Source organism: Quercus robur, chromosome 5, assembly GCF_932294415.1.
Source record: "Quercus robur chromosome 5, dhQueRobu3.1, whole genome shotgun sequence".
Taxonomy (NCBI): domain Eukaryota; kingdom Viridiplantae; phylum Streptophyta; class Magnoliopsida; order Fagales; family Fagaceae; genus Quercus; species Quercus robur.
In genome coordinates this window covers 56584240-56605266 of record NC_065538.1, presented here as the reverse complement: position 1 = coordinate 56605266, position 21027 = coordinate 56584240, and the positions used below count along the sequence as shown (strand labels likewise).

Sequence of the window (21027 nt, the reverse complement as noted above, 5' to 3'; positions counted from 1 at the left end):
TACAACGAGTTCATGTAAGAAATCCAAACGATCTGGGTCCTCTACACGTAATACTGAGCATCAAGATAAGATATCCATCAAAAAAAGAGTATCAAGATAAGATGCTGTACTTTTCCCTAGAATACTCAAAAGTCAACAAGGCTTTTGTTTAATTCAAAGCCTACTTTTGAGTGAAGAATTCAAAAGTAAAGGGCCCACTTTAGTGGCCGAGTAAGTTAACATTGCAGTCAAAATGTACTACTAAATAAAAAACCCAAGTTGGTGACTTATAAATGAAGATAAAAAAGCATCTTATGAGATGATCACTTCATGCGTGGATCATATTGTGAGAGAGTCTTATAAGATATCCTTTCATCTAAACACAACATGGTCCCTTCTCATTTCAAAAAGTACAGCCATCCAACGGTGCTATAAATTGGATGAAACTCTCACATGATCTAAGTTGACACAAAAACATTGCTAAATAGTAAATACTAACTCAACAAGTTGTAACCACCTAGATAAAATTGCCATACTTTCTACCTGAATAAAATCTGCAGTGCAAATATACCCCTAGCCCAATTATATATACTAGAATAATACAAAGGTTTAGACGATTGACCCATCGATCCAGAGAGAGAATAACTAAAATAAAAAATAAATAAAAAAGTGCTTTTACAAGTATCACATTCAAGATAGAGAATGATTACTAACTTTCAAGAGCTATGAAAACCAAAAATGCAATCAACTCAAGGATTGAAATTTTGCTTTCCCCAAAAAAAAAAACCATTGCTATTTTGGCCAATGGTAAAGAATAATCATCCTGGCACATTTGGATAGAACTTATTTTGCTAAAACTAAAAACACTGTAGTAAAATAATTTTTAAATGTGTGAATAGTACCGTGAAACTCATTTTTAATGAAAAAGTTGTTAAAAAGTGATATTTGTGGGTATGTAAACAGTGCACAGATACACTGTTCACAGTTGAAAAGTCAACATTTGCGGTTGAAGAAAAAAAAAAAAAAAAAAAAAAAAAAAAAAAAAAAAACTGAAGCACGCATTGCAGCAAACGTGAACGCAGCAAACGCGGATCCAAACCGCACCTATAAGTTCAAATTCTATCGTATCTACAATAAATTATAATTAAAAAAAAAACTCTGACAGTACCATTAATGGAGGTCAAACCATTTTCACCTTCTATCACTAATAACAAATACTGACATTGCAATACCACCCAAAAACCCAAATCATTCTCTCAATCCAAATCTAACAAATACCAAAAAAAAAAAAAGGAGGAAGAAGAAGAAGAAGAAGAAGAAGAAAAGATCTAAGAAGCAAGATAAATTTGAATTACAACTCTCTGAAATACCAAAGCCTACCCAGGAGCTAAGATTATGATCCAGATCCATAACAATGCAATGCTTCCAACTTTTTATATATCATAGCATATTTGGGCACAAAGGGTCTGTTTGGATACTACTTATTGCTGAAAATTGAAAACACTGTAACAAAATAAATAATTTTTAAATGGAACCCATTTTTAATTAAAATTTTACTAAAAAAAGAGGTTTGTGAGTCCCATGAACAATGCATAGGACCCACTGACAAATGCATTTTTCAGTCTTGGGCGTGATATTTTAGCTACTGTAACCGTGGGTCCCACTGTAAATCGCAATCGCACAAATGCAAACAAAGTTTACAACTAAAAAATGAAATGACAAACTATGGGTGCAATGGAACTCAATCAGTTGGTGCACAGAGAGTGAGGGTGAGATACTTCAAATGCTGCATAATCACAATGAAAGTTATGAAACCGTCATTTCCAAAGGGATGTAGACATGTACCTTCATTATAAAACTTATTGATGAACAAACTCATATGGTCCATATAAAACAGAAAAGAAATTGACCTATAAGTTTGGCTGATGGCTGAAACATGTAATTTTAAAATAAAAGAACTGTTTGTATTTACAACAATCAACTAGATCTGACCACAGTGAACACCCACCGTGAGGGAGAGAAAGTGGAGCTCTAAAGCAAAATATAGAACCAATAATAAACTTTATAATGATTGATCATAATCTTTTATCATCAGGTTTTCGCAAAGAATAAATACAGACCTTTGAAAAAGTAGTCCTAACATAACTTTGTACAAAGTTGAAAATAGCTTCAGGCAGAAAAATTGTTCCACATGTCAAAACCCCTGATCTACCGCACATCATGATGGGCAAGGGCAAGGGCAAGGGCAAGTTCGAAGATGCAGTGACCATCACTGTCTCTAACCAATTTGTACAATTGAGTGAGCAATAAAACCATGAAAGATGGTGTTTGTGATGCACTCGTATTAATCACGCTTCATCCACTGTTCTTGTTGAACAACTCAAATCGATACCTAGAACTCCCACTAGTAAAAAAAATGATATAGCTATTCAATTGAAAGATCAGAATTTAAATACAAATGAGGAACAACTGATAAGGAAATTAAGTTCATAAATTACCTTATGGAACTTGAATACATAGTAGCACCTTCATCAACTTACAATAACAACGTGGATTTTCTTCTGCCTTTCTGTAGCATTATAATAAGAATCTTACCAAGAGTCTTTTATATCAATGATGGTTCTCCATAAGATCAGCAAGAGTTATCTTTCCACAGTTTCCAGTGTCTAGCCTATCAAATTTGTCACAGATCTGCATAATGTCTTTCTCTGATACCTTTCCCATCTCCTTGAGCTTGTATATGACATATTCTGATTTACTGCATATATAAAACCAGGAAAAAAAATACTCAACAAAGACTCAACCTAACTGCTTGGGTTGGCTTCGAACTCAAGATAAATGAAGACTACAAAAAATCATTGACAATAAGAAAGAAAGAAAATCAATGTTAATATCAGGGACCAAGACAAAGAAAAATGAGTGAAGTAGCAAGTATGAGCTGATCAAGCAAATAATATAGCTACTTCCTACAAGAACAGAAAAATTCAGTCACAATGAAGATGATACATCTGGGGCTTTTATCACTATTGTATTACTAAAGACATCTGCATTCAAGTCAAAATAGGTGCGGATAGATGACAAACGGCCACAAAATAGAAGGCAAGGGATTGGATTCTTTATCATCAGCAGGATGCCACATTACATCCCACCTTCTTTTTAGTATAATCAGAAGCTAATGTACTACTATTAACCAAACAAAACAAACTACTTATAAAAAATTAACCCAAAAAAACTTGCCATGTTATTCCTTAGCACAGAAAAAACTTGAACATCACTCTATCACTAGATTTCACGAGAGATCCCCTTTTCTGTTTTTGGGTAAGTAAAATCATAGACCACAGAAGCAACAATAACCATGGCTGTGATTTTCATAACAAAAACTAAACATAGAGGAAATAAACATTGGATGCACAGAAGCAACAATAATCAACCATTTGCCTTGTCTTTGATGCAAAAATCTAGGTAGATAATCTGATGCAGGACAATAAAATCAAACAGGGAAAATTGTCTTAGGGAAGCAAAAGAAGAAAAAAAAAACAAACAGATAGGACCTCAGAAATAGCATATAAGGTTTGTTGGGAATTAGCACCAAGTGATTAAAAACAGAAAAATAGAACCTAGGAATCACCACCAAGCATGGATAATGACAGGACCCAAGAATCAGCACCCAGGCTTCCTTAGAATCAGCTCAAAGCATTATTAGAAAACTTCCAACCAAAATATCATTAATCCATGATTAATTTCCTACATTAGTGAATTTTGGACCCTTTAAAATATGGTTTTTAAATTACATCAGACATGGAAAAAAAAAAGCCTTCATAATGAAATTACAACATTATATGGAGAAAAAAATCAAGTAGTAATCAAATCTCTCTAATAGCATTAATCAGTGGCAGTCACAATCAATCAAGTCCATTAAAATCACCCAGGTCCAGGAATGTGATGGAACTGTGGATTTCATCTTCTAGGCATCAAGTCACAACACCACAAGTACAAATACAAAAACTCAGGCATTCACAGCATTGCATTCAAAATCACCATGTAATCTTGAACCTTTTGGATTGCCTTTTCTCCTTTTAGGAAAAGATGAAAGCATACTTAGCCACATTTATTTAGTCAAGGGTAATTTTCTATCTTAATAATTGATGGAAGCGGGCAGTAATTGCAGAAAGAAGTTCTTGCTCTATCAGCTTGGTCTATTGTTCAAAGTTTTTAAATGATGAAGTCCAATACCTACTAGGATAAAGAAAGGATGTAAACCAATAAATCTTTGAGTACCCTCCAAAGATCATTACAGTTTAATTGCTGAGATCTTAAGTACTTTTGAACTTGAAGGAATTGTTATCTGGCTGCATTTTTCTCTCTCTTTTCTTTCCTAATTCCTACTCTTCCCTGTAATTTTCTGCATTTTCATCACCCTCTTAATCCTGGAACCAGATCCCAGCATGACTTATTTAACCTTGATAAATCCTAATTTGATAACCCAAACCTTTCCACCATAAAAAAACTAGTCCTTAATAACTCAAAACAACAAAAGAACAATGTTTCTGTCTCAGATTACTGCTCATACCCTTAGACCAAGCCCAAGTTATGCCCTTTTCTTACCTCTTTACAACCCCATACCAAAGGCTTATCTCACAACCTTTTTTATAAGTAAATAAGCTTCATTGATAGAAAAAGAGGACAGTACAAAACAACAAAATAAACCAAAGCACACAGGACGTGTACTAAGGACAATGAAAGAATAAGCGGAAACTAAAAAGAACTCAAGCTACATCTATCGAGCAGATCAGTCAAGCAAGAAAAAAGGAAGATGCCCGATGCATTTGTCCACCCAACCAAAGTTTGTAAAAATGTCATCTTCAGCTCATGAATCACTCTTTCAGTTCCTTCAAAAATCTGAGCATTCCTCTCCCTCCAAATGCCCCACATCAAACAGTGGGGACGACGTTCCAAATCACCCCATTCTTATGTTTTCTGAATTTTCCTGGCCAGATAGCTAGAAGCTCAACCTCCTTAGGCATAATCCAAGATACCCCAAAAAGTGTGTACACCATACTCCACAACTCTCCGGCTATTGGGCAATGCAAGAGTAGATGATTTACGGTCTCCTCTGCCCTTTAACATATACAACACCAATCAATAACAATAAGCCAACGCTTCCTCAAATTTTCATTGGTCAAAATCCTGGCTCATCTCACACCCTTCCAATCCTCAGAACCCCCAAAAGGTCTCCTTGACCTTTTGCCATCAATTAGCCCACCAAAACCAAACTTAAAACCCTTCATTGTGGCTGCCCAGAAAACTCCACAACTGGTTTCTTCTATATTTTAAACATTTTGCTTCCAAACCTCATTTTATGTTAATTCTGATCAAACTAAAAGCCCTAAACTCCTTCCACTTTAACAGACAACCCTGTTATGATCTTGATAAACCAAATACAATAAAAGAATTATGAAAGTGTATGGTATGTCTAACCAAATTTAATTATTGGTAGAGCCAGATGGTTGAATGCAATGCTCATAATTTGATGGAGGCATTCAACAAGTACAACATAATTTCAAGTTCCTTGACAAATGTAACTTTTTATTATTGGTAAGTTACAATGCACTCAATGGACCTAAGAACCATGGACACGGCAAGGGACATGGTGACACAGAAATTCTTGAAAAACTAGGACACGAAAATTAATTAATTAATATTTAATTTAGATATAATTTTATATTTTGGGAATATTTTATGTTCTCACTTACAAAGGTAATGCATATAGAGGGCCTCTAATTAAAGTTATATCACAATTTACTAGAATCACAAAAGCAAGAGAAATTCACCTGAGCCTTCATTCCAAAGCCCAAGAGAGCCAAAAATAACATTAGAAATCCAACCATCTTCATTTTCTTTTTCTTTTTTGGGTGAGGGGGGGGAGCGAGTCTCACAACATAAAATTTAAGTCATCATTACTTCACACAGAAAGTCCTCACAATCTGTTAAAGCTGAAGATTATAGGACTTCATTAAGTCACTCAGAGAACATTGTTAAACATGTATGTTAAAAGTGAAATGAGGGGTTCTTACAGAACAACAACTCATATCAAAAGGAATCAGAAATTTCAGAATATATTTCATGTAAACTTAAAAATTAGTTAGGCCTTATAGTCATGTGCAACCATTAGTACAATACATTTATACAATAATATGGTTGATGCACTGCCAACGTGAGTTGCATCTTTATCATATCATATAAAACCAGTAAAACATGCTAGAGCCATGGTGATTGCAACACTTCCACAGTTTTCTCATTGTACAACAAAAACTTACTCTTGTTTTATGTGCAAAAACTTACAAATCTCCAAAAAATAAGAAAAGACCATTGTCATAATACAACAAAGCCCCAGTGCTAATTTATTTGGGGTCAACTAATAATATTATTATTTTCATAATGATATTTTTTTTAAAAAAAAATTACACACACATAACAACACACTTAAAAGCCTATGCTTCAGTTTTCTTGGACAAAAATTAGGGGGGGGGGGGGGGGTGGTGGGAATTCTCACGGAACTAACACATTCATGACACATCTTTGCCTTATGTGGATAGTTTGGGGAGAGAGAGAAAAAGAGAGAAACTGTGTTGAGTTATCTACTATTGAGCCGAAATTATTATTACTTCAAATTTTTGTCTTAGCGGTACATAGCATTTGGAAATGTTGCTTCTCATTCTTTTGTAGATCTCTTTAACTATATTATGAGTAAATTCAACTTATAGTTCTTTAGGGCACTCATTTGCATACTTCCTCTGCACTTAGGTTCCCCTCCTATTGATAAATTTTTATCAATAAAAAGAAATTGTTATGAACAATACGATTTTTAAAATGTACAGTACAGTACTTGACATTAAAACTTGACATAATAAATAAAAGTACAGTAGTTGTGCAATCAAATGGTTTTTCTAGCAAATTCATCAATCTACAGAGTATAATTATGTAGCATTTCTAAATTAAGGACCTAGTACTCACATTCCGTAAACAATTATTCCCAATTCCTAAGTTTCTATAAAGAAATAAACGATTATTTGACATTTAAGTTTTCATATAAATGAAGTGCACTTGTTATTTATTTCATTCTTGAAGTAATAAACATAGGTTGCATTTATTATTTTGTTACCTTCAATATCTCACATTTGAGCTTATCTATCAATACATAATACAATAAAATGGAGATGCATAAACCACAAAATAATTATTAATATAAAAATGCAAGCAAATGACTCAAGGCCAATATATACCTCACAAAGCCATTGTTGTCAATGTCAGCGGCAAGAAACTCAGAGACAGTCATGTCCTGACCAAGAACCCACTTTGCCATCCTCCTATGCCGCTTATCAACTCTTGCCTCGGCCAAGTACAAAAATGCTCGAGCAACCGCGAGTGTCGAAAACAGCAACCAAATGGAAGCAAAAATACGACCAGTCAAGGACTCAAAAGCTCGGTCACCGTACCCAACTGTGGTAACCGACATAACTGAAAGATAAAACGAATCCACCCACCCAAGCTTCTCCACAAAATGCATTACAGCCACCCCAATTCCAATACAGAGAACCACAACCCCCAATGCCAATCCCACCTTCATCCTAATCCTCATCCTCCCTTTCTTCACATCAACAATATAAGACCTCCCGGCTTCTTTCCCACCCTTACTCTTCATAGTCCTCAACAAATAATTCTCCTGCAAATCAAGCACATAGCTGACCATCCCACTCAGCAATATATCAATAAAACCAAACCCCACCAACACAAACAATATGGAGAACAACTTGGTTGTTGTAGTTTTGGGCGTAATGTCACCATAACCAATGGTACACATTGTGACAATACAAAAATACAAAGCATCCACAACAGGGTGTGTCTCATTAGAAGAGAAATCGTCCCTATTAAACCAATAAATAACCACCCCTAATGACAGATACAAAATTAGAAGAATACAAGCTTGACCCACAACAGATTGAGACCCAAATTGAGGTCTTGGCACAGACGGGTGGGTAAAATCGTTGAGAACAGCCATAGCCGGTGCAGTTTTGGATCGGTGAAGATTTGTTTTGGTCCATGGGCAATTGGGGTCAAGTAGCCAAGCTTGTTGGGATTGAGGCGTGTCATGAGCTTGTGGGGTTGAAGGGTCAAATATAGAAACGGAAGAAGAAGAGGGTCTTGGAGAACTGAGAGAAAGGGTCAAGGCATCAACTAAAGGTGAAGCTTCTTGTGGAGAAGAGGAAAAGGGTCCAAAGATGAGACGGTCTTTGAGCTCAGAAGGTGTTAAAGGGATAGAGATCTCATCGTTTTCTGGGAGTGGTACTAATACTGGCGGTGGTGTTGTTTGATATTTTTTTCTTGGGCTTAGATAAGAAAGCAGAGGCTCTTTCTCCATGTGGGTCTGAAAATTTTTGTCTTGGTTTAAGGAAAAAAAAAAGTAATTTAAGGATGTTTGTTTTATATGGAACGAATGAAACAACACAAACAAAGAGTTCGAGAAAAAGGGTGGTTGTTGTTGTTGAGAGTATGATTCGGTCGGTTTGTTTTTGTGTTTGTGTTTAATGGTTTGTGCGTGTGTGACTGTGAAGTAACTGTGAAGCCTAGGAAGGTGGCGAGGGAAGTTGAGAGTTTGAGAAAGAGAAAAGTGTTAATGGATTCGGTATGCGGTGCAGAGAGAGAGAGAGAGAGAGAAAAAGGGAGAGGTGTATTTACTTGGGGAAACGCGCCTTGTTTTGTGTGGAAGAAAATGGACAGTCGAAAAAGAAACCGTACTTTCTCATTGCGTCACAGATTGGACATTTTTGGCCAATAATTGGAAAGAAGAAAATGCTGGATTTCACTCTTCTTTTTCTATTTCATTTTTTTATATTTTTTTTCTATAAAAATATGTTGGAAAAAGAAAATGCTGGATTTTTCTCTTCTTCTTTTTTATTTTTTTTTTTTCCATAAAAAGATGTTGGAAAAAGAAAATGCTGGATTTCTCTCTTCTTCTTCTTTTTTTTCCATAAAAATAGTTTGGGTGGTATTTTAATTTTCGTACAAGAAATGGATTTATGGGTGATGTGGGTAATTCCGATTGTGGTGGACCGTTGCTGTCCAGTTGTATCTTACTACTTTATAGTGAGAAGATCTTAAGATTTTGGTTTTAGAATTATTGAAAGTTTTTTTTGTCATAAGTGAAACATGATAGTATTTCCTCCGATTGCGTAATTTTAGGCGGTCTTTGGATGACTTCTTTCTATCATTCAATTTCTGTCACTCATCACTCATTACTCATTTCTCATCACTCATCACTCAAAATACTCTACCTATTTGGTACCATCACTCACTTGTCATCACTCAATATTTTTCACACTGTTTGTGGACCCCATACCTATCACTCGGTACAGTTTTTTTTTTTTTTTTTTTGTATCACCAAACCCAGTGAAAAAAAAAAAAAAAAAAAAAAAAAAAAACCAGATCAGAAGGAAGAAGAAGAAGCCTCCTAGTGTGAAAGGAAAAAGAGAAAAAAGAAGATGAAGAAACACACGCACCGAACCCAGTGAAGAAAAAAAAAAGAGATGATCAAAAGTTGCGGCTAAAGTCTGACAGTGGGTCCCTCTATGTAGTATTATTTACGAAAATGTCATTAAGTTATGAGTTATGGAAACTGAAAACACATTTAGGTGTTTTCTTTTTCCATAACTCATAACTCAAAAATCAGATAATTGAGTGATGGAAACAGAGTTATGGTGATGCCAAACAAACTTCTAGCTATGGATCCTACTATTTTTGAGTTTTGAGTTATGAGTTATGAAAACAAAGATATGAGTTATAGAAATTGATGAAACAAACACCCCCTTATTTTTTTCTCATTCTTATTTAAAGGTAAGATATATGATATTTAAGAGCAAATAAATATCAATTATCGCTCACATAAAAATAAGAAGGAATTAGAGGATTTAAATGGAGGAGATATTTTCCCATTGGCACCTTATGGTATTTCAAACACAAGGTTTAGGGTTCATTTAGGATCTGTTTATTTTGCTGAAACTGAAAATTTTTTACTGAAAATAATATAAATAAAGGTAAAAGTTAGCTGAAATAGTACAGTGAGACTCATAAATAGTACCAAAAAGTGCAGTGAGACACATGTAAAATAGCAAAAATAAGCTGAATAGTAAAATAAGTTGGCAAAAATAATCTTTGCCAAACGAACACTCAAGGTACAAAATTTTATAAGAATAGTTTAGAATATAATAAAACGTGATAAATGAGATATTTTACATTTTAGATATTTATCAACCAAACAAGCTATGTAATATTGATAATTCCCTTGAATTCCACTTTAAATTCTTATGTAAATCAGCCTAGATAGAATGCTTATGTGTACTAGACTCATTGATATGCAGATGTGTCAAACGCTTGTTACGTGTCCACATTTCAAAGGATCTAGTGCATAAAAGAACTTGATCCAATCTTTGGCCCATTCTTACCAACTAACCGAATAAGATTCTTACCAACCAACCATTTTCTGAATTTTTTTTTTTTTTTTTTTTTTGAGAACCCACTCCAACCGGAGTAGGAGAAAATTTATTAAGTAATTTCATAAATGTAGACATTAGATATATCTGGTGGAACATCCTCTATCCAGACTTGAAAATTGGAAGACAAATTGGCTAATCTAGCAAGACCATGAGCTACTCTATTCCCCTGTCTTCTAGTGTGGCAGAAGATGTAGTTTCGGAAAGAGAAGGAAACTGACTTGATATCCTGTAGGATATGCCCAAAGCTAGAGGAAGAGAAATTATTAATATTTAGTGTCTTAATGATAACTTCAAGAGTCTCCCTCACAAATTACTTGAGTAAAGTTCAGTTCTTGTGCAAGATACATTGCTCTCCGTGCTGCTAACACTTCCACCAAATAAGACTTATTATAATTTTGGGTACAATATATCATATATGTTTGTTAAGAATTATCAAGTAGGGGGAAAGAAAGGGGCTTCTTCTATTATTATTTAAAAAAAAAAAAAAAAAAAAAAAAACAAAAACAAAAAGAAAAAGGCTCACTCATATAAGGAACCCAAACCAAACCAAAAACAGATACTGCTTATACAAGGAAAACCAAAAAAGATACCGCATATATAAGGAAAAAATTTAGATTATAGGGAAGCTGACTTTTTTTTTTTTCCATACTTTTCCGTCTAATACGAAAATAAATAACTATTGACAATTAATATGTATAGTACCATCTGATAATAAAAAGTACAGTACCAAATAGATCATATGTCTTCCAAGTATTTTATATTTCATTATCACAAATAGATATATATATATATATATATATTTATATAAGTATTTTGTATTTCGTTTGAGCCCCATGAACTCTAACCAAAATAGCTAATTCTGTAGTTCAACTGAAAAAAAAAAGTATTTGTCTCTGATCCTGCGACTTGGAGTTTCAAATCTCTAAGGAGAAGATTCCAGCTAAACTGTTGCATGGGATAATTTTCAATTTGCATCAATATTAGAGCAACTTATAGGACTAGGATGAACATCAAATTATTTAGGGAGCAAACATTGATTCAATAATTAAGCATAAAAGATACTGTAATAAAACATAACGCAAGATGAAGATCTACAACTCCAACATCCTTTTCAACCAAACATTTCGCCCATAAAAATACAACTGCAAACTTTGTTAATATACAACCAACAAAGCATTGTACCATTGATGTATCTCAATCCGAACAGCATAATATAATCATATAAGCACACTCATTCCAGATACAAGCTAATCATCGTCATCAAGAACACTCCGACGCCTCTGGATCTGGAATATATATAGCAATATAAGACAGCAATTACAGCAATGAGGAAAAAAAATTTGTAAGTTGTAAAAAACCTTGAGTACTTACTGTGACTTTGGTTTGCCTAGTCGTTTGGGTGTTAATTTGTTCCAGCAATGATATGAGCCTCTCTTCAGAAACCTACATATAAAATGTAAAGTGTGTGCTATTGGTCAGAGACTGACTTCTTTTGATTTATTTTTTAAGATAGATGCTCCACCAAAAGCAAATGGCATGTAAGATTGCACTAGGACACGATTGGTGAGGCATTATCTTGTGTAACAGATGCATAAAACGCCCCTCACATAGCGATTGATCCCATGCTTCTCAACCAAGTGAGAGGGGTGTTGCATGCAATTGTTACATAAGATGATAAGCCCAAGATTGATTTGGTATACCTTCTCAACTATCTGACCCCTTTGAGCAGCATTTAGCAACACATCTTCAACACCTCTAGCTTTCTCAGGTTTCACCAAAGCAATTCGGGCAACTGCACAGACAGCATAACAACACACATTGGACACGTGATGCCAATCATATACAGAATAAACATACAATAAAATCAAACAAATTTGCCTAATGAAACAAATGTACAAACTGGTTAAGACGCATTCCCATATGCTGCTGATTTACAAAGAGATATAACGCATCATTACTGGCTTTTTAGATTTTACTGCCCTCTTTTATTCATAAGTTACAGTTACCATTATACACACACCTAACCCATGACCTTGCCGTCCACTCAGTGACTTATTGCCCCCTTTATTTTTTGATAAGTAAGAAAAGTCTTTATTAAAATACAACCTTATGCAAAAAGAGAACAAAGTAGTCAAATAGTACAAGCAAAAAAAATAAAAGACACAGAAAATTAATTACAGGAGAGAAGACATCTAATGAAAAATGGAGATCATAACCTGAATCTTATGTTATAATATTTCTAAGAAGTTTTGCAACAAATAAGTATCATTTACATTTGCTGTGAAGCACATCACACATCTGTCATGTACCATTTACATTAGCAGGTCATCTCCACCTCTGCATGTAAGCTAATGTCTGCTTTCATACCAATTCCAAAAGAATTAGTTTACATTAGCAAGTGATCTCCACTTACATAAAATCATGTCTGGTAGTATTTAGAAGCTCATTTCAGCAGGGTTATTCAAAATTAACGTCTTCTCCCCGAATTTATGTATCCAGAAAAAAAAAAGGGTCACAGAATTTTCAGGTATAAGAGATTTCAAATGGTCTTTGAACCAAACAGCAATCTTTCCCCACTTAGATAAGGGATAGAGGATTAGGTTAAAGGTTTCAACCCCATATAGGTGCATGAGTTATATTTACCTACAATTAATTAAAATTTATAGGTTTTACCAACATCACAATCATAATGCTGCATAACTGTTAGTACACTTCTAATCAATTATTTTCCATCATAAAAAGGTGAAGCCTAAGAAAGCATGCTGCCATGGAAACCACTTCTATTTACAATTGATTCCCAGGCTATCAATTTTTTCAACCTATTAAGTTTTGGTCAATATTATTATGTTTCTTAGCCTTTGACACAAAGTTCTATACCAATGACCGTTTAAGATTAGCCAAGGAACATAAATATCTTGGTACAAGTCAATACCAAAATACCATTTCAGGATTATTGCTATTTATATATTTATATTTATTCATGAACTTTAAAATATATATATATATATATATATGAACATACATATTTGGTTACAATTTAAAAGCCATAGAATCATGAAGAGTCTTCAAAAATGCAAACTCATGCCACCAGCCAATCAGCCATATTCTGGTCATGTTCACCACCAACCTAATAAATCAAACAAAAAAAGTATATGTTGACCCTAATAAATCTAATTAAAAAAGAAAGTACACCTAGAGAGTAAAACTTGAAAAGATGACACCTAACCATCTAACAACCCAGAGAAAACCAAAAAGAAAAGTCGTGAGCTGTCATACGGGATAGAGAAAATAAAGAAAGAAGAGGAGCTGAAGTTCTACCAGTCCGAATTGCATTTACTAGCAGAACTTTCCAAAAACAGACTGAAACAGCCAGCATAGGCTGAAACAGGCCAGTATTTAAACCAGTATGTTTCTGAGGGCTTAACCATATCAGTTTAGTAACCGGTACAAAAATTTTCAGTTGTAATAGTCAATACGGTGAAAATTTTATAACTTTGCTTTCACACCAATAACCCAAAACCAACCACTTGGATTATATTTGAAATCATAACATAAAGAAAAGTTGTTTGAAAATATTTGCTTGCGAGAAGGAAGTAAATTTGAGCAAGAGTGCGGATCAAATTAATTTTATTCTAGCTTTATGCTAGTTTGAGACTTTTAAGTCCTGCTTATAAAAAAATAAAAAAATTTAGGTTTAAGTCCTGTGCAGTTATTAGAAATTTTCAAACTTGCTAAGTGGCAGTTTCCGATTTGGGGACTTTCTAAAATTCTGTTTAGTTATGAGCAAGTTTTGACTTGACTAAGTAAGAATTTCCAAAGTGGGTTTGTCTTAGTTTTGCTTCCATATGAGAGACAATCAAACAAGTTTACATATGGGAATTTATTGCAGAGTTTGCAGTGATTCAAAGAAAAGACTTGCATAGAGTTCTTCTCTCTTTATTCTTTTGTTAATTTACAGTCTGCAGCATAGAGCTCTCAGCCATAATCATCCTATCATTAACACTAGATTCATCCAGTTAACCTAAACCCATTGGCCAGAAAACCCTACTACCTTTATTGAGATCTAAAATTTTGTTTGATGTAGAATTGGAGCAACTTGTTTTACTGTATTCTGTAAAAACACCTAAAAACCACACAAAACACAACCATAATTCCCTTCACAGACCTTAAAAACTCTGAGCCATACGGTTTACTTTTTTTCCTGATAACTAGTAACATTTTATTAAAATAGAGGAGAACCCACATGAATAGTTGAATACATGATATACACACAAAGCTCCCCTGAAGAATTACAATAACACCTTTTTCCAAACGAAGGGAGAGACTCAAAAAATTGACAATAGAAACTTTATCCCTGTGCCAAGGTTGTGGGACCACTCAAACAACATTGTCACATATGGTCATTTCATTTTCAGCTCAATGATTGAGAGTTCCACACCATTCGAAGTGTAATTGCTTTTATCCCACTACATGGTCCACATTAAGTATAAGGGGGCAACATTCCAAGCAATAGGGCTCTGATGTTTACCAAACCATGACCTCCAACCAAATAGCACATCCACAATGCTCTTAGGCATGCCCAGCGAAACCCATTGAGCCATACAGATATTGTCAAGCCAAAGGAGAAGAAAGAAAAACAAACAAAACACAACAACAATCAACCAGTATTACGGTGGACAGCCCTACAAACACACACATTGACCCGAATTCATCTATAATCTTACAACGAAAACCCTAAAATAAAAAAAGCCTTAAACCTACTTATCATAAATTAATATATATATATATATATATAAAAGGCTTAAACCTACAAGTGTTGTCTGCCACAAAAACAAAAGGAAGAGAAGAAATATAACAAACAGCAAACTAATATTGATAATAGACAAACACACATCACTTAAATATTATCGTTACAATCAAGAAGGTAAAGATAGCATTCACAAGTATCAAAAGAGAATTCTATTCTGGTATATGGAACTCCTAGTGGATTTTTTGGAAGCTCTAGGGACCTGCGACAAGGGATTCTCTTTCTGCTCTTTTATTTGTTTTAGCAATGGAGGCCTTTAGCAAGTTAATGTTGAGGGCAGTTGATAGGGGCTTCATTCAGGGGTTTGAGAGAAAGGAGTTTTTTGTTGGGGGGGGGGGGGGGGGGGGGGGGGTGGGGGGGTTGTGGGATGCACTGTTGATCTCACATTTCTTGTTTGATGATACCCTTATTTTGTGTGGTTCAACTCCAGAGCAGATTGGTTATTTGAGATGCATATTGTTGTGCTTTGAAGCTGCTTCTGGATCAAGGGTTAATTTTAGCAAGTTTGAGATGGTTCCAATTGGAGCGGTGCCTAATATAGATGATCTGGCTGCAATTTTGGGATGTAAAGTGGTGTCATTGCCCATGAATTGCCATTGGGGGCCCAGTTTAAATCCACTGCTGTTTGGACTTCGATATTAAAAAGGATGGAGAAACGACTTATTGTTGTGCTTTGAAGAGGTATTTATCTAGAGGTGGGAGAATTACTCTCATCAAGAGTACCCTTTCTAGTGTCCCTACCCATTTCTTATCATTGTTTCCGATCCCTACCAGTGTGGCTCACCGATTGGAAAATTTGCAGCGGGATCTTCTGTTGGGTGGTTTAGGCAATGAAGTTAAAATGCAATTGGTTAATTGGAAGACTGTATGTCAACCACTACAATCGGGTGGTTTGGGTATTAGAAGTCTTACTTATTTTAACACTGCCTTATTGGGTAAGTGGTTATGCCAGTTTGCTTTAGAGACAAATGCTTTGTGAAGAGTAGTGATAGATAACAAATATAGCTGCTGTACGAGTGATTGGTGTTCTGGAGTATCAAATGAACCTCATGGGGTTTCTTTGAGGAAGTAAATTAGAGGTGGTTGGGGAAGTTTTTCCCAAAATGTCCAGTTTGAGGTGGGGAGGGGTTCTCAGATTCATTTTTGGGATGACGTGTGTGGTGTGGGGAGGGGGAGCAACTTCTTAAGAAGACTTTCTCACTGTTGAATCACATTGCAAGGAACAAGGATGCGTTTGTGGCCAAACATTTGTGTTAGAAAAATGGGATTGCTCATTGGGATGTGCTCATTATTAGACAGATACAAGATTGGGAGTTGGAGAGCTTGGAATCTTTTTTTTCTCTTCTTTACTCTGCTGATGTTGGTCAGAATGAGGAAGATAAATTGGTGTGGTTACGGGTTACCTACCTGGAGTGGTTTCTTTGAAGTAAAGTCATCTTATTAAACTTTAACGGGTAGAGGAAGCCATTCTTTCCCTTAAAAAAGTATCTAGAAGGTGAAAGCTCCTTCTTAGGTTGCCTTTTTCACTTGGACAGCTGCTAAGGGAAAGATTCTCACATTGGATAATTTGAGTAAGGAATATTTGTGTTGTTAACAGGTGTTGCATGTGTAAGAATGATTGGAAATTGGTGGGTCACCTACTCCTTCATTATTCCTATGCATATAACCCATAGTCGTTTGTATTTAGATTGTTTGGTATTTCTTGGGTTATTTCTAAGCAAGTGGTTGTGTTGCTAGCTTGTTGGCATGGAAGCGTTGGGTGACATAGAGCACCAACTGTTTGGGGTGCTATTCCGCAGTGTATTATGAGGATTATTTGGAGGGAGCAGAACAACCGAACTTTCAAAGGGGAGGAGCATTCTATCATAGAGTTGAATGCTTTTTCATACTGTCTTTATTTGATTGGATGACTGCTATGAGCGGTCTCGCCTAACCTTCTTTGCTGGATTTTCAAGATTTATGTAGTTTTGTTTAGCTTTTGTTGCCCTTGGTACACTCCCTGTGTACCAGGGTAACTGTTTTTTTTTTAACTGCTTAGGTTTATTTTTAATGAAGTTTTTACTTACCTATAAAATAAAATAAATAATAATAAATAAATAAAGAATTCTGGTAGACTTCCTCACATTTTGAGAATTAAATTCTCCATTCATGACCAAAGTGACCAGTCCAAACTTCTTAAACAACAGAAACACTGCTAGACCTATATGATAAGACATAGTGATATCATGATTGAGTGCAAGTTGCATAGTTTACCAACAGGCAATAGGAGATCAAATATAAAAATAAACCAAGATTAGAATTGGTTGCCTTTTAGACAAGCAGTATCCAAGAGTAAATTCTTCAGGAAAATTCAAGAGCTGACAAACATATGAAGATATGATTATATAAAGAGGAAAAAAAAATTAACAGTCCTAATAAACAACTACAACCACTAATTTCAGATTTGACCTTACGTCTTTCCCGTGCTTCAGCTGACAAAATCTGACTAAGCATCATTTGCCTCCGTTCCTCTGCCTCCCTAAATAAATTTCTTGCTCAAATCAATAACTTAAAAATAAATAAGTAATTGCCTTTACAGTAAAAACCCTTGAACTGGCAGAACATTTGTGGCATAATGCCACAAGCCTAGAACTAGATTCAAAAACCAACCTCTTGGCCTCTTCCTGAGCATTCTGCTGTTCAGAATTTTGTTGATTCCCCTGTATATCAAATAATATGAGAAGCAATCAACACCAAAGCATGAGAAGCAAGCTGCAATACTATTATGCAAAAAATTTACATCATGTCAAAAGAAGATTGCCTACCGCACCATGTTGACCCATAAGCTCCTGCATTCTTCTTTGTCTGATTGCTTCTAACTCAGGATCAGCCTAAATAAAAACAATAAGTGGTAAATTTTGAAACCCAAATAATTGTTCCAGTAAAAAAGGACGGGGGGAAAAACTTCAAATTTAAATAAACACTCCCAAAGGGCACCATATTCTAGAAAACCAAAAAAATTTATTACCAATGCCTATCAGTCGAATTAAGGTGCTAATTTTAGCATTTATTAAGCCATATTGCAATGAGAAAACTGTAAACATCCGTCAATGGAACCATAATCAAATATCAAATGCTGATCCAGCACAAAACATTGAATACAAAATTCAGTACTATGAGCAGCATCTGGAGTGTGTACACATAACAAGAGAGAAAGCAAGAATACTTGGGTAACAGCTTCAAGGTGAAATTCCATTTCAACAATTATTGAATTTGAAGTTTCACTGTCTTCATTTGTTCTTACAAAAAGCTTAGTTATTTGAGTACCAAATTGTATGGCCTTTCTTGCTTGCAGAGTTGATAGCAGAGTATCCTCACTACAGACGAGCACTACTTGGGAAGCATATTTCACGTGACTCTTGCAAGTGTGGGCTCATGAGAACAAGCGAGTACATAGACGACTTCACTTTCTGATTTTTCCTTCTATTTCTTTTAGACTATATTTAGCAGCTTATCATCATGATCAAGGTTTCTTCTATGACCAGAACAGACTCAACTTATGTGTTATTCTTTATGCAACTAGATATTCAGTTTCACACCTTATAAAAATACATCATTGCTAATTAATAATGCACAAACTCTAAGGAATATCAAGTTGCTTCATAAATCATAGTTCGTCCTTTTAAAAGCGATTATTAGCTAGGTTCGCTAATTATCCTGACCCAACAATGTAGCCACATTTCATATGTATCATTGGTATCACACACAGTATTCTTTTTGATTCATTGAAGCTGATTCCCTTTTTTAATAGGTAGGGAACCTTTCTAAAGAAGAGCCCATTGGACTCGCCTCTAGCCAGAATAACCAACATGCAACTGACCCCACTAATCCGATGGACTAACTAAGCAATTCATGCTCATGCCCAGGAACACACACATGCACATTATTGTAGTCAGAGTATCCAAAAACCACCAAGTACTAAAATCTCTTCAAAGACCAAGCAAAGCAAACCCACTAAAAATGAGCATACCCCAGATTCAATTTTGCCCTGCTCAGCTTTTACACAAACAAATAAAAAATGGGTTTTCATTTTTCACTAACTATTTCTTAGCCAATTCACAGTTATCAAAATCACATCACACAGACACAATTGCAATAGCATAATTTTCACATTACAATGATCCAAAAGCTACAATACCCAGAATCTGAAAAGTGAGCAAGTGTATAAGACATTCAGTTCATGAAATCAGAAACAACAACAACAACAACATCAACTCATCGCTAACTAACTTTTTACAAGATGAACACAAAACCTAACGCTCTGTTTGGTTGGTCCAAAAAAATGAATTTTTTTTTCCTTTTTCTTGAGAAAAATAGGTAATACGCACCATTGTTTGATTTGAACGCAGAGAAGCAAAGTGGGTTTTGTTTTCCTGTGGATTTGGGAATTAGGATCTTCTTCTTCTTCTTCTTCTTCTCCTTCACACAAAGCAACAGATTTTTTGGGGGTTTGTGTTTTAGCTTGCACTCGCGTTTGTAAGACGCAATTTTACAGGCTTTTTATGGGCCTCAGGTCCACCATTGTTCCATTACCCATTGCAATATTTTTCTTTTCTTTTTTTCACTTTCCTTCCTATTTTTAGAGGGCAAAAGACACTTTGATTTTGATTCTTAAAGTTAAAGCCATTTCTTTCGGTTACTAACAAAACAAAAGTAACTGTCATCCCTTTAACGTGATAGTCACTCTATAAGTATAAGTATTTGTGAAGTATAGAAGGTCAGGGTCGAAGTTCAAGTTTCTAATAGAGAGTTTCACACACATATACACTTAGATTAGGTTATAGTATAATTTCTACCTTATATAAAATAAAATAAAATAAACAAAAGTAATTGATTTTAATCCTTTACAAATTTAATAGGATTGATTTTAGTCCATAAATGTGTCTAAAAGAGTGATAATGTGTCAATTTATAATTTGTCTATGTCATTTAAAGAACTAAAAAGAATCACTTTAAACTTTAAGGACTAAAATTGCTCATGAGCTAAAATTTAGAGACTAACAACATGTTTTACCTTATTCTTTATCTAGGGTCAGTACAAGGCCTAAACCTAACACTCCCACTACAAAAAGGCCTTATGTCCTTATCAAAAGCCCTTGTCTTTCCTTATGAAAGGAGATAAAAAATTTATATAAAAAAATTATGCATTATTTTTCTCACCTCTAATAAGTTCTCCAAAAATATTAGACCTATACAAATGCAATCCAATTTAAATCCTAAATTGTTTGAAAAAAAAAAAAAAAGTTGTAAATAAACTCAATTATTAATAATGATTAATTTTTGTAAACCAATATTCTAAATGGTAAATTTTCAACATTAGCTACTTAATCTCCCTCATGCCTGTATACCAAACAATCTCTATCTCTCTCTTAATACCAAAATCAAAATTGAAATTAAATTACAACTTTACTTAACCATGCATCTCCATATATCCAAGATAAAGTAAACCCCTCTTTAAATAAATAAATAAATAAATATATATATATATATATATATATATATATATTATGGGGACACAAAAACTGGCCCCCTGAGGAGTTCTCCGTGGATTACCACTACGATTATTCAAACAACCTATATATAAGTAAACAACAAGAGATAAATACTTCACAATGGAAAACTCAAGCAATTGATTTCTTTGACCTCAAATGTT

At 34.6% G+C, this 21027-nt stretch overlaps 2 protein-coding genes across 2 annotated transcripts; both read right to left on the bottom strand.

The window, feature by feature from the left end:
• Positions 1-2023: 2023 nt before the first annotated feature.
• LOC126726406 (two-pore potassium channel 3-like) lies at positions 2024-8721 on the bottom strand. Its single transcript, XM_050431670.1, has 3 exons — positions 7263-8721; positions 2478-2737; positions 2024-2383 (listed from the first exon to the last, which is right to left on the bottom strand). The coding sequence occupies exons 1-2, from the start codon at positions 8396-8398 to the stop codon at positions 2590-2592; spliced, it is 1284 nt and encodes a 427-aa protein (XP_050287627.1). The 5' UTR covers positions 8399-8721; the 3' UTR covers positions 2024-2383; positions 2478-2589.
• A 2823-nt stretch (positions 8722-11544) lies between these two features.
• Positions 11545-19956, bottom strand: LOC126726405 (uncharacterized). Its single transcript, XM_050431669.1, has 7 exons — positions 19704-19956; positions 18141-18206; positions 17986-18035; positions 17790-17854; positions 12230-12321; positions 11901-11972; positions 11545-11815 (listed from the first exon to the last, which is right to left on the bottom strand). The coding sequence occupies exons 1-7, from the start codon at positions 19704-19706 to the stop codon at positions 11777-11779; spliced, it is 387 nt and encodes a 128-aa protein (XP_050287626.1). The 5' UTR covers positions 19707-19956; the 3' UTR covers positions 11545-11776.
• Positions 19957-21027: the final 1071 nt, after the last annotated feature.

Excerpts from the sequence above, each read along its gene's own strand:
- LOC126726405 (XM_050431669.1), bottom strand. Across the intron at positions 18,036-18,140 it reads TTATGGGTCAACATGGTGCG|GGGAATCAACAAAATTCTGA; the intron begins GTAGGCAATCTT and ends TTTGATATACAG. Across the intron at positions 12,322-17,789 it reads AGCTGAAGCACGGGAAAGAC|TTGCCCGAATTGCTTTGGTG; the intron begins GTAAGGTCAAAT and ends CTGTCTGTGCAG.
- LOC126726406 (XM_050431670.1), bottom strand. The coding sequence starts at position 8,398 with ATGGAGAAAGAGCCTCTGCTTTCTTATCTAAGCCCAAGAAAAAAATAT. Across the intron at positions 2,738-7,262 it reads GACAACAATGGCTTTGTGAG|TAAATCAGAATATGTCATAT; the intron begins GTATATATTGGC and ends TTATATATGCAG.